Genomic DNA, 13,664 nt, shown 5'->3' with positions numbered 1-13,664 from the left:
AGGTGAAGATGTGACAGGAAGCGAAGTCACATGACTGGTTTGGTAACTAGAAGTAGCCGAAGGAAAGTCGAGAAATGAAAAATGATTCGTGTTTGGAATTCATGACATTACCCCCTTGATAGGATGTGCATCCTCATAAATGTAAGATCATCAGATATTTTTCTGTCTCCATTCAAGGAAACCAGAAGTCTGAAGAATTGGAATGATGGAACTAGTGATTCAGTGTGATTTTGGAGCATCAGAATGTGTGGTGTAAAACTTGCTGACTAATCTGGGGGAGTTCTTCAGATTTTCCTCTTTTCCCATGTTGCTTCTTCCAATGGATATCCTTTCCATTTTATCAAGTATTGTAGCTGGAGTCACTATATTCTGCTGGATATTACTTTTTCTACTTGATATTCTTCTTCGGATTGGACAATATCTGGGGGTGGACATGTTGGAGCAACTCAAGGCATTAGTGTGGACATTTTGTGCAGTGTGAGTAATCCCACATGAAACACTGGATGGATTTGATATGATTGTGGTAATTTGATCCGGTAGTTTAACTCACCTATTCACTTGAGTATTTTGAAGGGGCCAAGACAGCAATCCAACAACTTCTGACTTGGGCGCTGTTGTTTGATATTTTTGGCGTCTGACCAGACCTTTTGTCCAATTTCCAAAACGGGTGTGTCTTTCACTCCATGATCATAAAAGTGTTTCATTCGATCATTAGCTATTTCTAGCGTTGCCTTCGCTTCTTTCTGCACTTCTTTCATTTTGACTACTCTCTCATTGGCTTGAGGAACAGTATTGGAGGAATTGGGAGAAATGACGAATTTGGGGTTATAGCCGTAGAGGGTTTTGAAAGGAGAATGTCCAGTAGTTGTAATGGAATTATTGTGTGTAAACTCTGCAATGGGAAGCCACAACACCCAGTCATTTTGATGGTAAGACGTAAAGAGCTGAAGATATTGTTCTACTTCTTGATTGACTCGTTCAGTTTGTCCATTGGTTTGAGGGTGATACACTGTTGACATGGACCACTTGGTTCCTAGTCTTTTCGGGACTTCCTGCATAAATTTGGACACAAATTGTGTTCCTCTGTCGGAAATCACCTTCTTTGGTATTCCGTGCAACTTCCACACATGTTTAACGAATAAGTCCGCAATTCCTTTGGAATCAATGTTCTTGGTGGTAGGAGCAAGATGCACTTGCTTCGTGAATTGATAAACAACTATGAGAATACTGTCTTTGCCTTGAGAGATGGGTAGATCGGTGATAAGGTCACAGCTAATGGTTTGCCATGGTCCTTCTGGGATTTCATTTGGTTTCAAAGGTCTGTGGGGTTTAGATGGTAACACCTTTGTTTGTCTGCATCAATCACATCCATCTACATAGTCATTGACCCACTTTTGCATTTGTGGCCACCAATAGTTCCGAGAAACCAGTTCAAGAGTTTTGGCACGTCCCATGTGTCCTGCTGCAGGTGAGTCATGGAAGATCTCTAGCACTGAGCGATGTATTTCCTTGTTGTTGGGAACATAAACCAATCCTCTGAATAAGATGAGTCCATCCTCTGTATTCCACTCCTCTAGTCCTCTTCTCAACTGTACAGGGGCTTTCTTCAGGATTTTGATAGTATTTTGGACTTCCAGATCCAAGTCAGTGCAGTTTCTGATATGCTTCAATAGTGATTGTTCTCCTTCTATCAGAATCTGACCTCTTTTGCGGCTTTAATGTGGAAAAACTCGGGTTTTAAAAGCATGTGATCAGAATTGTCATTTTCTACTCACCCTCTATGGTCTGGCCTGCTGGACAGAGTGTTGGCGGTGTTATTAACCTTCCCCAGTTTGTGCAAACTCGGGTTTTAAAAGCATGTGATCAGAATTGTCATTTTCTACCCACCCTCTGTGGTCTGGCCTCCTGGACAGAGCGTCGGCAGTGTCATTAACCTTCCCCAGTTTGTGCTACAGTGTAAAATTGTATTCTGCAAGGAACAAGGACCATCTCGCTTGTCTGCAAGTCAACTTCTGACTTGTCATGAAGTATTCAAGGTTCTTGTGATCTGTCCAAATCTCTACTGGATGGAGCCATTCTGGAACCATCTCTTCAACGGGCTTCTTTTCCTTCTTCTTTTCCTCTTGTTGAGCTAACTCTGACACAACAGAGCTCTTGTATCTGATTCACACATTCTGTGGTGAATCCTCATCCTCCACCTCCTCTATCTGGACATGTCCTCGCAATTCATGCGACAAAGGTGAAGAGTTGAAGCTTGTCAACTGAATCTGAGGATGGATAGAGGCTTCCTCAATATCCTCATCTTCATCATCTTCTGTCAGTATCAACTTGGGCAACACCTCAAGGATCAAAGAGTTCGTGGCTCTTTGCTTCTTTGCCTTGGTCTTTTTGTCCTTGACCTTGGCTTCTTGACATTTAACTGGACAATGGTCTAATGCCACCTTTCCCACATTCCAATCGATACTGGGATTATGGTATCGTGGCCAATCTATTCCAATGATGACATCATCGGTTCCTAGATCTGTGATCAGAAAAGCTACTTCTTCCTCATGATCCCCTATCATGCATTTCAAATTGGCGTAACTTTTGATTGGTCCAGCGGAGTTTTTAGTTCCATCAATATTGCGGACCGGCAGTGCTTGCAACAACTACTTGGTTTGGACTTGGTTCTTTTCTACAAACCTTTTGCTGATGAAGAGGTTTGTTGCTCTGCAGTCTACTAGAGCATTGACAGCTGCTTTCTTGTTTTTTTTTTTTCCTTCCAATGTAACTGGCAAGTAAAAATGCTCTCATTTATTCCCAGAACAAACTTCTGATACTTCTGTAAACATAATTGCCAAGTCACCGAGAATGAAGAAATGATTCTTCTGATCTAAGTTCACAGTCAACTTTGATATATCTAAAAACCCTTCTTCTCTGGGTTGTACATCGTGGAGAGGCAGATCCTCTTGTTGATGATGCAGTTAATATCTTCCAGTGTGAGTGGTTTCACAGCTGGAACTTCTTCTTCCTTGACGGTGCGGACAGCTGGTCCTTTGCCCTTGTCAAGGGGTTTTCCTCTGCAGTTACAAGCCATATGCCCTTCTTCTCCACAATGATAACATTTGAAATCACCTCCCGGTTGTTCTTGAGGTCGGGGTCTACCTCCTGTCCTTGATGCATCAACGTCCATTGCATTTCCTCCTTGCAACACGGTCTTGGGTGCTACTAGTGTAGATGTTGCAGCAGCACCTTGCCATGGACGATGGGGTGTCCAGCCAATCTTCTTCTCGTCATCAAGCTCCTCCAGGTTTTGCCCAATGATGAGCGATTCCCTGATTAACCCTTCCAGCGTATCCTTCCTGTTGGGATGAACATGTGCCAACTGGTTCTTAACCTGTTGGTCTGCTCCGAAGTGGATCTTGTGGATCAACTCATAGTCAGAGAAGTGACAGTAGGCAATTTTTTGCTGGAAGAGGGAAAAGTACTCTGCCATTGTGTGATTTCCTTGGCGGAGAGCTTCTAGTTCCCTCGCTGCCTTCTCCTCTTTGTTGATGAGTCCCCACATGGCTTTCATGTCCATCTTGATTTGGTTGTAAGACCTGAGTGCACCAGTTAAAGCCTGCAATGTGATGCTCTCTGCCCACTTCACTGCTGAACCCCGACAGAAAGAAATGAGGCATGAACTTTTCTGTCGTTCTGATGTCAAAATGATTCACCAGTCAAGAGAAGTGTTCATACATGGTACTAACGTCTACACATTGAGCAAGCAATCTACGTATTCAAGGAATTACTTTGGTCTCCCCATGGTCAATCACTTCCTCAATCAATCTAATCCCCTCGGCAGCAGAGCGAATTCTGGAATAGGATGAACGGCTCACCCTGGTCACATAGGTGGATGTCTGCTGCCTGTGATACTAATAAGTAGAAAGTCTGGAAGTCAAAATACCACTCACCAAGTCGCAACAACACCAATGCAACACCCACGGCTGATCCAGTACAAAGGGCCAGCATAATTTGGCTCGGGAGTGATATAAACCACCCCACGATGAGCCTGCATGTGAGTTACAGCAGCAGCAACAATGGTTGGGGGTGTGGTAGTTGCCGGTGGGGTGGAATTAGTTGCAGTAGATGCCATGGTGACCATTGAGTTGATGATGGGTGGTGCAGTGGCCACAGGTGGAATGATAGCAGATATTGCAGGAGCTGCAACAGTGACTGCTTGAGCAGCAGCAGCAGCCACTTCCTGAATAGCCACAATGACTGCATTTTGTATGACCACAGACAGGGCAGAGGTCAATGAGACTCTGTTGTTGCTGTTGATGTTTAGTTGAGCAAAGAGTGCTGTCAAAGAATCTAAACCAACCATTAGAAAAGACAGATTAACAAATGTGTTTACACACCACTGCTGGAAGGACTAGCAATGGATGCCACAGGCACTTGACTATCAGTGCTAGAGGAGGTCATTGTTGAGTAGGACCTGTATATCGAGCATTAGAAACTTGCAACTCACCTGCATTATACATATAGCTGATGCTCGCAAGTTCAATTTGTGAATCAAGTACATAATCTGCGGAGTACTAAATGTAATTCCCTATTTTGTGTGATGTTCTTTCATCCATCATGTAGACCCATTGCAGGCTTTATTCTCCAAGCTTCAGGCTACTTGACTATTCAGGCCATCACCTTTCTTCAGGCTACTTGACTATTTAGGCTATCACCCTTGAGCCACCAAGCAGAATTTGGCTTCTGGCAACCTTCCCGGTGATTCACCACTATATAACAACTCCAGCATCCACTAAGTACGTATACCACTATGGCTATGGTCGTATTCATTGACAATGCGCCTTTCACTGCAGCATACCCTGAGATTGTCGCCGTCCATGAACACACTACTGGTTTCCCTCTTGCTGCCAGCGCAATGGCTGACAAATGTTTTCTCCATCACTACCTGGGGGTATATTATAACATCCTGGTATGTAGCAAGCAACTCCCTTGGAACCCACCTTTCTACTGCATCACCCATGGCCATGTGGTGGGTGTGTTACCCAGCTGGTGAGTACTCTCTGGTCATTAGATGGATTTTATATAAATCTACACTAGGGAGCACACTCTAAATGTCGTTCTGGGTGTCCATAATGCCAATTACGATGAAGTTGATACTATCACCATCGGTGAGGAAAAGGTCAGGCTGGCAATTGAGAAGGGAGAAGTGGAAATTGTAAACAACTACTAGTAGCAACTACATAGCGCCTACTCCTAGCATTGCTTCCATAATTGCACAATGCACTTATACCATTCCTGGATTCTCTAAATAAGCAATAACTTCAGTGTCTACTCATCGCCCTTCGACAGCTTCAATCAGTACAGCCACCCAACATTATGAATCCAAATATGCTTGAGGGTCCATGGCCACCTCTGTCTCATCTGAGTCAAGAAATACAGGTCAGGGACCTTGGGATTACATTCAAGCAGGCCAACAGCCATTGCAAACACACACACTTAAATCTGTACATTCCGCAAGCCAGCTCTCTACCTTCCATCTACTACACATCTGTAACTTTCTCCTCACACCATAAGGGTGGAATAAAGGCTTCTGCTGGCACATTCTATGCACATCATAATCTGATTCTCACCCTGAATCTGACACATTTTCTGAAGGGGCTGGAGATGATGCCAATTTTGGGTACATGGATGGGTACATGGATGCAATTGATGATGTCCCGGCTACATCAAAGCAAAAACAGACCACAGCTGTAAGTGTTTGCTGGTCATAATTTTGCTTCACTGATTTTATTTGTAGGATAATCCCCTTCTAGTATGGTTAAGGGGTCGTGACAACTATCTGGCAGAAATGCTTCGGATGGATGGCTGAGGGGACTATACTTCAGATACTTGCTGCAAATGTGGCTCTGCTCCCGCCCTGTTCTGATGCGATGACTGTTGTGACATGCAGCTATACTGCAGAGACTGCACTGTCTACAACCATTTGCAGTGTCCCACTCATTGCATCAAGGTTTGTCTGTATTAATTCTGAGTGGCTGAGTCAGGAGTTGATTCACTTTAGGAGTGGATGGGGTCATTTTTCATAGCTATGTCACTCAAGAAGCTTGGTCTGAGGATCCAGCTGGGGCATGCGACTGGCAAAAGCTGTATCCTGCCTTGCAAGTCATTCAATGACAACTTTGTCCTCATTGATACAAATGGAATACACAAGATGGTAGTTGACTTCTGTGGCTGTGAAACCTCCCAGACTCATACCAAACAGCTCTTGCGCATGGGTTGGTTTCCCTCAACAACTGTGGATCCAAGGACAGCGGCAACCTTCCAACTATTACACCATTACCAGATTTTGTCTTTTGAGTCCAAGGCATCCACATATGAATTCTATCACTTGCTTGTCCATATATCTGACAATGTTGGTTTGATTGAGAAGGTTGGTGTTTTCCTGGGTTGATCTTGCATGGACTAAAGTACCTCTAATTCAGGACCGCTATGAATCCTTCATGTGTATGGTTCATGAGTGGTGACACCTAAAAATGTTGAAACATTTTGGCCGTGGTCATGATCCAGTCGGTGTGAGTGGTACCAAAGAGGGTGAATGTGCTGTCCTCTGTCTGGCTTGCCCATAGCCTGGCAAGAATCTACCCCCTGACTGGAAAGAAGCGCCAAAAGCCAAACAGTAAGTCTCTTGCCATTTTCAAACATGAAGCAATGCATTAATCACACTTAGATGGCTTTATTCGTTGTTTGTAGCTATTGACACCAATTTTCGCTTGAAGAGACAGAATATTTTAAGCAATGAAGTGGACCCAAGTCTCTCAGAGGGATGGTTGTACTTCATAGAAGAGAAGAAGTTCAAGTCACACCTCAAGGAGCATTTGTCCAAGACACAGGAGGTATGTAAACAGCCTGGTCCAAAATGTTGTTGACAACACCTCCACAGAAAAGTTCCTGCTCGAACCATAATGCCATGAATATGGCTGAGACAAAGCTATCACAGGGCCTTGCAGCTACTGGAGTAGGGACAGTCGATTGCGCGTGACATAACTTCAAGTGCCCAAATGGTGTCAGGGACCTACAAAAAGGGGGAAAGTACATGTGTCACTTGTGAAGCTGCTCTGACTAATTCAATTCTTAGGTACATTAACATGGACTCCCTTTTTTTCCCCACACTCCGCAACAACTGTCTCGACATTCTGAATGTGTCATATGACATTGCATGTCAATGGCACAAGAATCTATGGAGTTGCATGAAGTCACTATCTGAATCATACCATATATCTTATTTGTGTGTTTTTATTCAGTTCTTCATCCCCAAGTTCCACCTTCCAGCACACATCAACAAGTGTCAGACATTGTTCTCTTTCAATTTCGCACATCTTGTGGGCCATACAAATGGGGAGGCGCCCGAACATGGCTGGTCCAATATAAATCTGGTTGCATCAAGCATGAAGGCAATGGGACCTGGCTGTTGTAGGGACACATTAGATGATCATTTCAGGGATTGGAACTGGAAAAAAGTTGTTGGCTTAGGTACGTGGTTTATGCTCACTTATTATTCTTGTTTGGTTGATGTTTTTGGGATCAGGTGCATCTCTTGTCTATAAAATGCAGGAAGCTGTCATTGAGAAGGCTGATCACAAGGCTGCATTCCAGGAGTTCAATGCTGCAATTTCCCCTGACCACAGGTCAGCATGGACAGTTGAGATGGAGAAATGGGAGGAAAACCCAAATGACACATGTAAGTTAGCTACGACGTGTGTAGCTAGAGGCAATGCGAGTGCAAAGGGGGTAGATAGACCGCTGAAGGAATGATAATGATTAGTGTTAGCTTCGAATGAGGGATGACAGATGCGAGAGATATCGTAAATTGGTAAATGAGAGTGACCGCGTTATAGCGATGATAAGAGAAGGTAATGAGACGGGTTCTTTGGGGCGTTCTTCTGGGGGATCTACTGTTCTATTCTGCTGTTATTAGGAATGTACATGGACTACTTATACTGTAGGATGAGGAAGGGTCGTCCTAGAATAGTTAAAGGCAAGGGCTCGGTGTACGGTTGGTGAAAGCGGTAGCTGAAGGGAGTGGCATTGTATTTGATAGTGTAGCGAGAGAATGATATAAGAGTTGTTGACAAGGTGAAGACGGCAGTATTATGAATGGAGGAACAGTAACGACAGGAAGGGTTTAGCGAGCAATAGGAATTGAAAGGATAGGTACTAATAAAAGGGATCGGGTATCATACTTGACAAACGGTCCAGGCGTTGATGTGGTGGTTGCGGTGAGAGGAGTATCGGCATGTTCCGGTGATAAATGTTTGGTAATCCTTACACCTCCCTCCAAGTATGAATATCAACCGTCCTTGGTTGATCCATAGGACCGACTAAGCGTCAAACGACTCGGGAAGACCTGCGATCGTGTCCGTATCAATGAATTGTGTGACTTCGAGCATGACTGGAGAGCGCACGTGATAAGGGATGATGCAGAATGCAGCGAACTTAAGTTTGGACACTGATCTGTCAACTTCGGCGAGGTAGTAGGCTCCATTTGAGGTGCGTGCGACAACAACCATGGAACTGAAATAATGAGGCTTGCACTTGGCATTTGAGGACAGTTCAATTTTCTTGTTGAGTACCAAGACGAGGTCGCCGGGTTTGAATGTCCGGTCTGCAATGGTGTTTGTGAAACGGTGCTTGAAGTCTTTGACAGATGCATAGCAGCTTGCGAGAATGCGCTCGTGGATTCGTGCAAGGTCATCGTCGCATTTAGCAAGCTGGCAGGCACATAGGGAGATGAGCTCGTCTGTGGTAAGGATAGAACCGAAGTCTGGCAGAAGAAAGGTTGCTTCGATGATATCAAGTGGAAGGAGGGGTTTGACACCATGTGCCATGTAAAACGGTGTGTGTCCCATTGATTTACGAGTTGTGATGCAGTCAGCCCAAAAGACTTGTGGGGCTAAAACTGGCCATTGTGTGATGTCGCCGTTACATGCTTTGATGAGCGAATCGCGAATTGTGCGGTGCGAACATTCGACAATACCATTGGCTTTTGAGTTGTAGGCCAAAATGCGAATTATGATGGATGTGGTACTTAGATGCGAGCCAGTCTAGTGCAGCAATGAACGGCATGCCATTGTCTGTGACAATTTCCTCTACTCCGCCCCAATGACACAGCAATTCTTCAAAAATAAATGCACCGAGTGTGCGGCCGGTCTCTTTTCGTAGCATGTGCCACTCGGGCCATGTGGTGAGCAAACAGCAAGCTTGAACGATGTATGAAAATCCGTGAGATGTCAGCATATACATGGAGTCAGTGTAAGTTTTTTGAAAGAGTGGCATGGGAACAGCGACTGTTGGCAGAAGAACGACTTTTTTGACAGAGCAAAGCTGACATTGATGACATGTTTTGAGGTACCATGCAAGGTCACGATCAAGGGATGGCCACCAAAAACAGTCAGCAATGGTGTGTTGTGTGGAATAAATTCCCTTGTGCCCAAGATTGTTGTGGGTTTCCTGGAGAATTCGAGCACAATCGAGCAGAAAAATAACAAGCTGATGGCGACCTGTGGGATTACGATGCCAAAGTCATTTATTATGAACAAAAAATTGTGCTGCTCGCTTAAGGAAGCGAGTGTGGTCAGAGCACTGCATACCCAAAGGCAGTGCGAGCGTCTCAAGATAGCACTGGATGACCCGAAGATCATTGTCATGCTTCTGCAAAGCCTCGTCACTTGGGATCGCGATTGCTAGGTCAGTACTCAGACTGGTTTCCATAGACGCGAAAACCTGTGTCTTCGTCATCATTCCCTGTCGTCCATTGTGCGAGTCTATTGCAGCCCATAAACCACATCCGAGAACTTCATCTATCCAATCCTCTACATCCTGCAAGTCTTCTTCGTTGTCTTCATCGTCTTCTGGTGCACAGTGACACTGTGATAAGCCGTCAGGGCCAATGTGCCTGGATCCCGGAATGTGTTTGAGTGTGAAGTCGAAGAGTAAAATTCCCGCGATCCACTGGTTGATGGCAGTGTTCGGCTGAATATCTGGGTTGTTCAGCATGCCCTTAATATACTTCGCGTCCACTTCTACTGTGAGATTCTTGACACCTATTGTCCAAACTTTTGTTGCCTTGAGCGCGCAAAAAAGACTGTGGAGTTCGATCTTGGCCTGTGAGTAATGAGATTCACGTTCGTTCCAGGTAATGGAGCCAAAACGAGAGGGCCGTCGCTGCAAGTTGTCATCTAACTGAAGTAGAATCCATCTGCAAGCAATATATGATGAGTCGATGGCAAGAATGACTGGATTAGAGGATTTGTAGTCAATAGGGCGAATAGCGGGGGATTGAATTACAGCTTGTTTGAGGGTGTCCATGGCTGTTTGTGCATGTTCGTCCCAAATGAAAGGCATACCATTGCGGGTGAGATTGGTAAGTGGTTGTGCGATGAGGGCATAATCCTTGATCCAGTTGCAAATAGTGCCTGCTATGCCGAGAAATCCTCGGACTTCGGTGCGTGAAGTGCAGGGTGACCATTTCTTGATTTTTGCAACTTTAGACTCGTCAGGGATACTTCCCTTATAAGTGCACTGCTGACCAACTACTATTACCTCCAGTATGCAAATAAAAAGCTTCTTAGCTGATACCGTGGCTCCAGCATGCTTGAGTTGGTGTAGAACTCGGTTGACGTCTAAGCAATACTCCCAGATGAAGTGTTGAATACCGGGATTTTCGGGGATTGTTTTGAACATGCTATCCGAGAGCTCGTACCATGTGCTCGGTCCAAGAATGTTGACGTCATCTTGAAAATTTGGTGTGATCTCGATCTCGTGCTGCAAAATGAAAGCAACATCATTCTGGAAGACAGCAGGTGAATCTGTCCAACCCATGGGTAGAGCAGTGAGACAAAAGGCGCCGAGAGGTGTTTGGAAGGTTGTAAGATCACATGATTCTTCGGCAAGTGCACGATGGTCAAAACCGACAAATAAATCCATCATCGTATAAATAGATTGTCCGGCTGACTGCTCTGCAAATAGCTCAACATATGGAAGAGTAGCAGCATCTTTGACGGTGACTGCATTAAGGGGCTGGAGGTTGTGGACGATGCGAATGGAGCCATTTTTCTTTGCAACACAGAACCAGCTAGATTGATAGGAGCTGTTCTATGGTTCATAAATCCCTGACACGATTTTTGACTTAATGAGGGAAATGACCTCATTGTGGATTCCTGGTGGGATGGGTGGCTGACAATGTACCCACGGAGTGTGCTCTATGGTCGGAATGATAACCAATGGGAAATAGTCATCCCAAAATCGGCCTTTCTCCATCTCGTCCCATGCTAGTGCTAACTCGTTGAGAGATAAGACATGTGCGGCTAACTTTTGCTTGTCGGGCCATAGAAAGCTGTTCTTGAATATTCCGAGGTCGTTCATGCGTTCCTCTGTGAGACGGGTGCCTGGAATAAAGTCTGAGGGAGTTGGAGAGACTGTGGGAAGGGATAGGAGTGGGTCTTCAGGAAGACAACGGATAATACGAGTGTGGGCTGGCATGGTAGTTGCGACTGGCTTGATTTGATTAGCAACCTTCTTATATGTGAAAACGTGTTGGAGTGGATCATAGTCGAATGCATCTTGCAACAGGTGCTTCAAGAGAGAGGTAGCAGTAAGACGTGAGACGGCGATGGGTGATGATGAAGGAGTTGAGGCTGTAGCATGGAAGGTGGATGTTGCGAGCATGAACGAGCCTGGATGGGGTGGTAGATGAGGTGACGTAGCACAGGTCTGGACATGTGTGACATCAGTGGGGTCGTGGATAGTCACATAGACCATTTCTGCTGTTTCTGACTTTGATAGCTTTATGAGTCGCTGCCAAGGACGTCCTAGAAGCAAGCAATAAGGTGCATCCGCGATAACGTAGGCATGTGCCCAGGTTTTAATGCCATCTACAGTGGCTCAAAAAAGTGTCTCAATGTTTGCACATTTTCATATAATTGCATCATTGTGAGCCAGAGTGTAGAAATATAATAGGGCTATAGGAACATGTCTGAATCCCTCGTATCCAGGCTTGAATCTAAGATATGCAGCGTGGGAAAGTGATGTCATGGAGCGGAGATATGGCTATTCTAGTTTAGTGACTCATTGAGACACTTATTTGACTTTATATCAAAATCATGGAATTAGACCACCTACACATGATGTGATCAATGACACATGTCTTAGAATATTATATGGGATGTGAAAGTGTAAAAATAATAAAATAAAGCCAAACATCAACCTTTTTTGGCATCTTTTATCACTGACTACACAAAATCAATTCAACACTCTTTCTACACAATTCAACCAAATTTTTATAGAATATCTCACATTATACTTGTGTCCACTAAAGTATTATAAATAAAACTTGCTGTTGACACTATACAAGCCTTCAGAAGTTCATTGGTGATCACCATTCTATGCTTTTTACCTCTACTATTTAGTATGTTATTTGCTTAAACAGTACTGACAAGCCTGAAAATGCTGCTCAAGTGACAAAAAGACTGTATGATATCTAGAACCAGCTTATTACATCACAGACACCATGTTGTGACTTGGGGGTAAGTGATATTAAGGCTAGAATTATATAAAAACATCCCTTTCTTATTTAGCACTATAGAAGTAAGAGTAAACACTACTATGTATCACTAGTGCTGTACTATGAATAGCTGAACAAAAATTATACTATTAGCAGATAGAACTAGAATTAATCATCTGAGGCCAAATGGATGGCAATAGTGAAGCTTATAATCTCCTCTTCTGTAGTGCTAGAAAAGAAGGGAATGTTTTTGCCTAATTCTAGCCTTAATATCACTTACCCCCAAGTCACAACATGGTGTCTGTGATGTAATAAGCTGGTTCTAGATATCATACAGTCTTTTTGTCACTTGAGCAGCATTTTCAGGCTTGTCAGTACTGTTTAAGCAAATAACATACTAAATAGTAGAGGTAAAAAGCATAGAATGGTGATCACCAATGAACTTCTGAAGGCTTGTATAGTGTCAACAGCAAGTTTTATTTATAATACTTTAGTGGACACAAGTATAATGTGAGATATTCTATAAAAATTTGGTTGAATTGTGTAGAAAGAGTGTTGAATTGATTTGTGTAGTCAGTGATAAAAGATGCCAAAAAAGGTTGATGTTTGGCTTTATTTTTATTATTTTTACACTTTCACATCCCATATAATATTCTAAGACATGTGTCATTGATCACATCATGTGTAGGTGGTCTAATTCCATGATTTTGATATAAAGTCAAATAAGTGTCTCAATGAGTCACTAAACTAGAATAGCCATATCTCCGCTCCATGACATCACTTTCCCACGCTGCATATCTTAGATTCAAGCCTGGATACGAGGGATTCAGACATGTTCCTATAGCCCTATTATATTTCTACACTCTGGCTCACAATGATGCAATTATATGAAAATGTGCAAACATTGAGACACTTTTTTGAGCCACTGTATATTGATCTCGAGCATTTCGATACAACCAGCCATATCCTGCAAACTGCCATTAGCCGTCTGCATATGCATACAAATTTCTTTATTGATCGGGGCTTGAATCTTCTTCCAGACATCTTTGCAAATGACGACAAGCTCCGACCCTTCATCTAATAATCCCATCTCCGTGTGAATGCCGTTTAGCATGACCAT

At 43.8% G+C, this 13,664-nt stretch overlaps 2 protein-coding genes across 2 annotated transcripts; one reads left to right on the top strand and one right to left on the bottom strand.

Moving 5' to 3' along the window:
* Positions 1-3,931: 3,931 nt before the first annotated feature.
* Positions 3,932-4,446, bottom strand: EDB91DRAFT_1085167 (uncharacterized protein; the record flags this gene model as incomplete). The annotated part of the gene is made up of 2 exons (XM_041315855.1): positions 3,932-4,335; positions 4,383-4,446. The coding sequence occupies 2 exons, from the start codon at positions 4,444-4,446 to the stop codon at positions 3,932-3,934; spliced, it is 468 nt and encodes a 155-aa protein (XP_041173427.1).
* Positions 4,447-4,795: 349 nt separating this feature from the next.
* On the top strand, positions 4,796-7,024 carry EDB91DRAFT_1085166 (uncharacterized protein; the record flags this gene model as incomplete). Its single annotated transcript, XM_041315854.1, has 9 exons — positions 4,796-5,034; positions 5,083-5,153; positions 5,641-5,735; positions 5,783-5,797; positions 5,936-5,995; positions 6,047-6,415; positions 6,612-6,661; positions 6,713-6,878; positions 6,926-7,024. 9 exons carry the CDS (start codon positions 4,796-4,798, stop codon positions 7,022-7,024), a joined length of 1,164 nt encoding a protein of 387 aa, XP_041173426.1.
* Positions 7,025-13,664: the final 6,640 nt, after the last annotated feature.

This window comes from Suillus paluster (genome assembly GCF_016628075.1).
Source record: "Suillus paluster strain FC165 chromosome Unknown EDB91scaffold_65, whole genome shotgun sequence".
In the NCBI taxonomy this organism is placed as follows: domain Eukaryota; kingdom Fungi; phylum Basidiomycota; class Agaricomycetes; order Boletales; family Suillaceae; genus Suillus; species Suillus paluster.
Note: the sequence above shows the minus strand (reverse complement) of the source record. Positions and strands in the feature narration are given on the sequence as shown.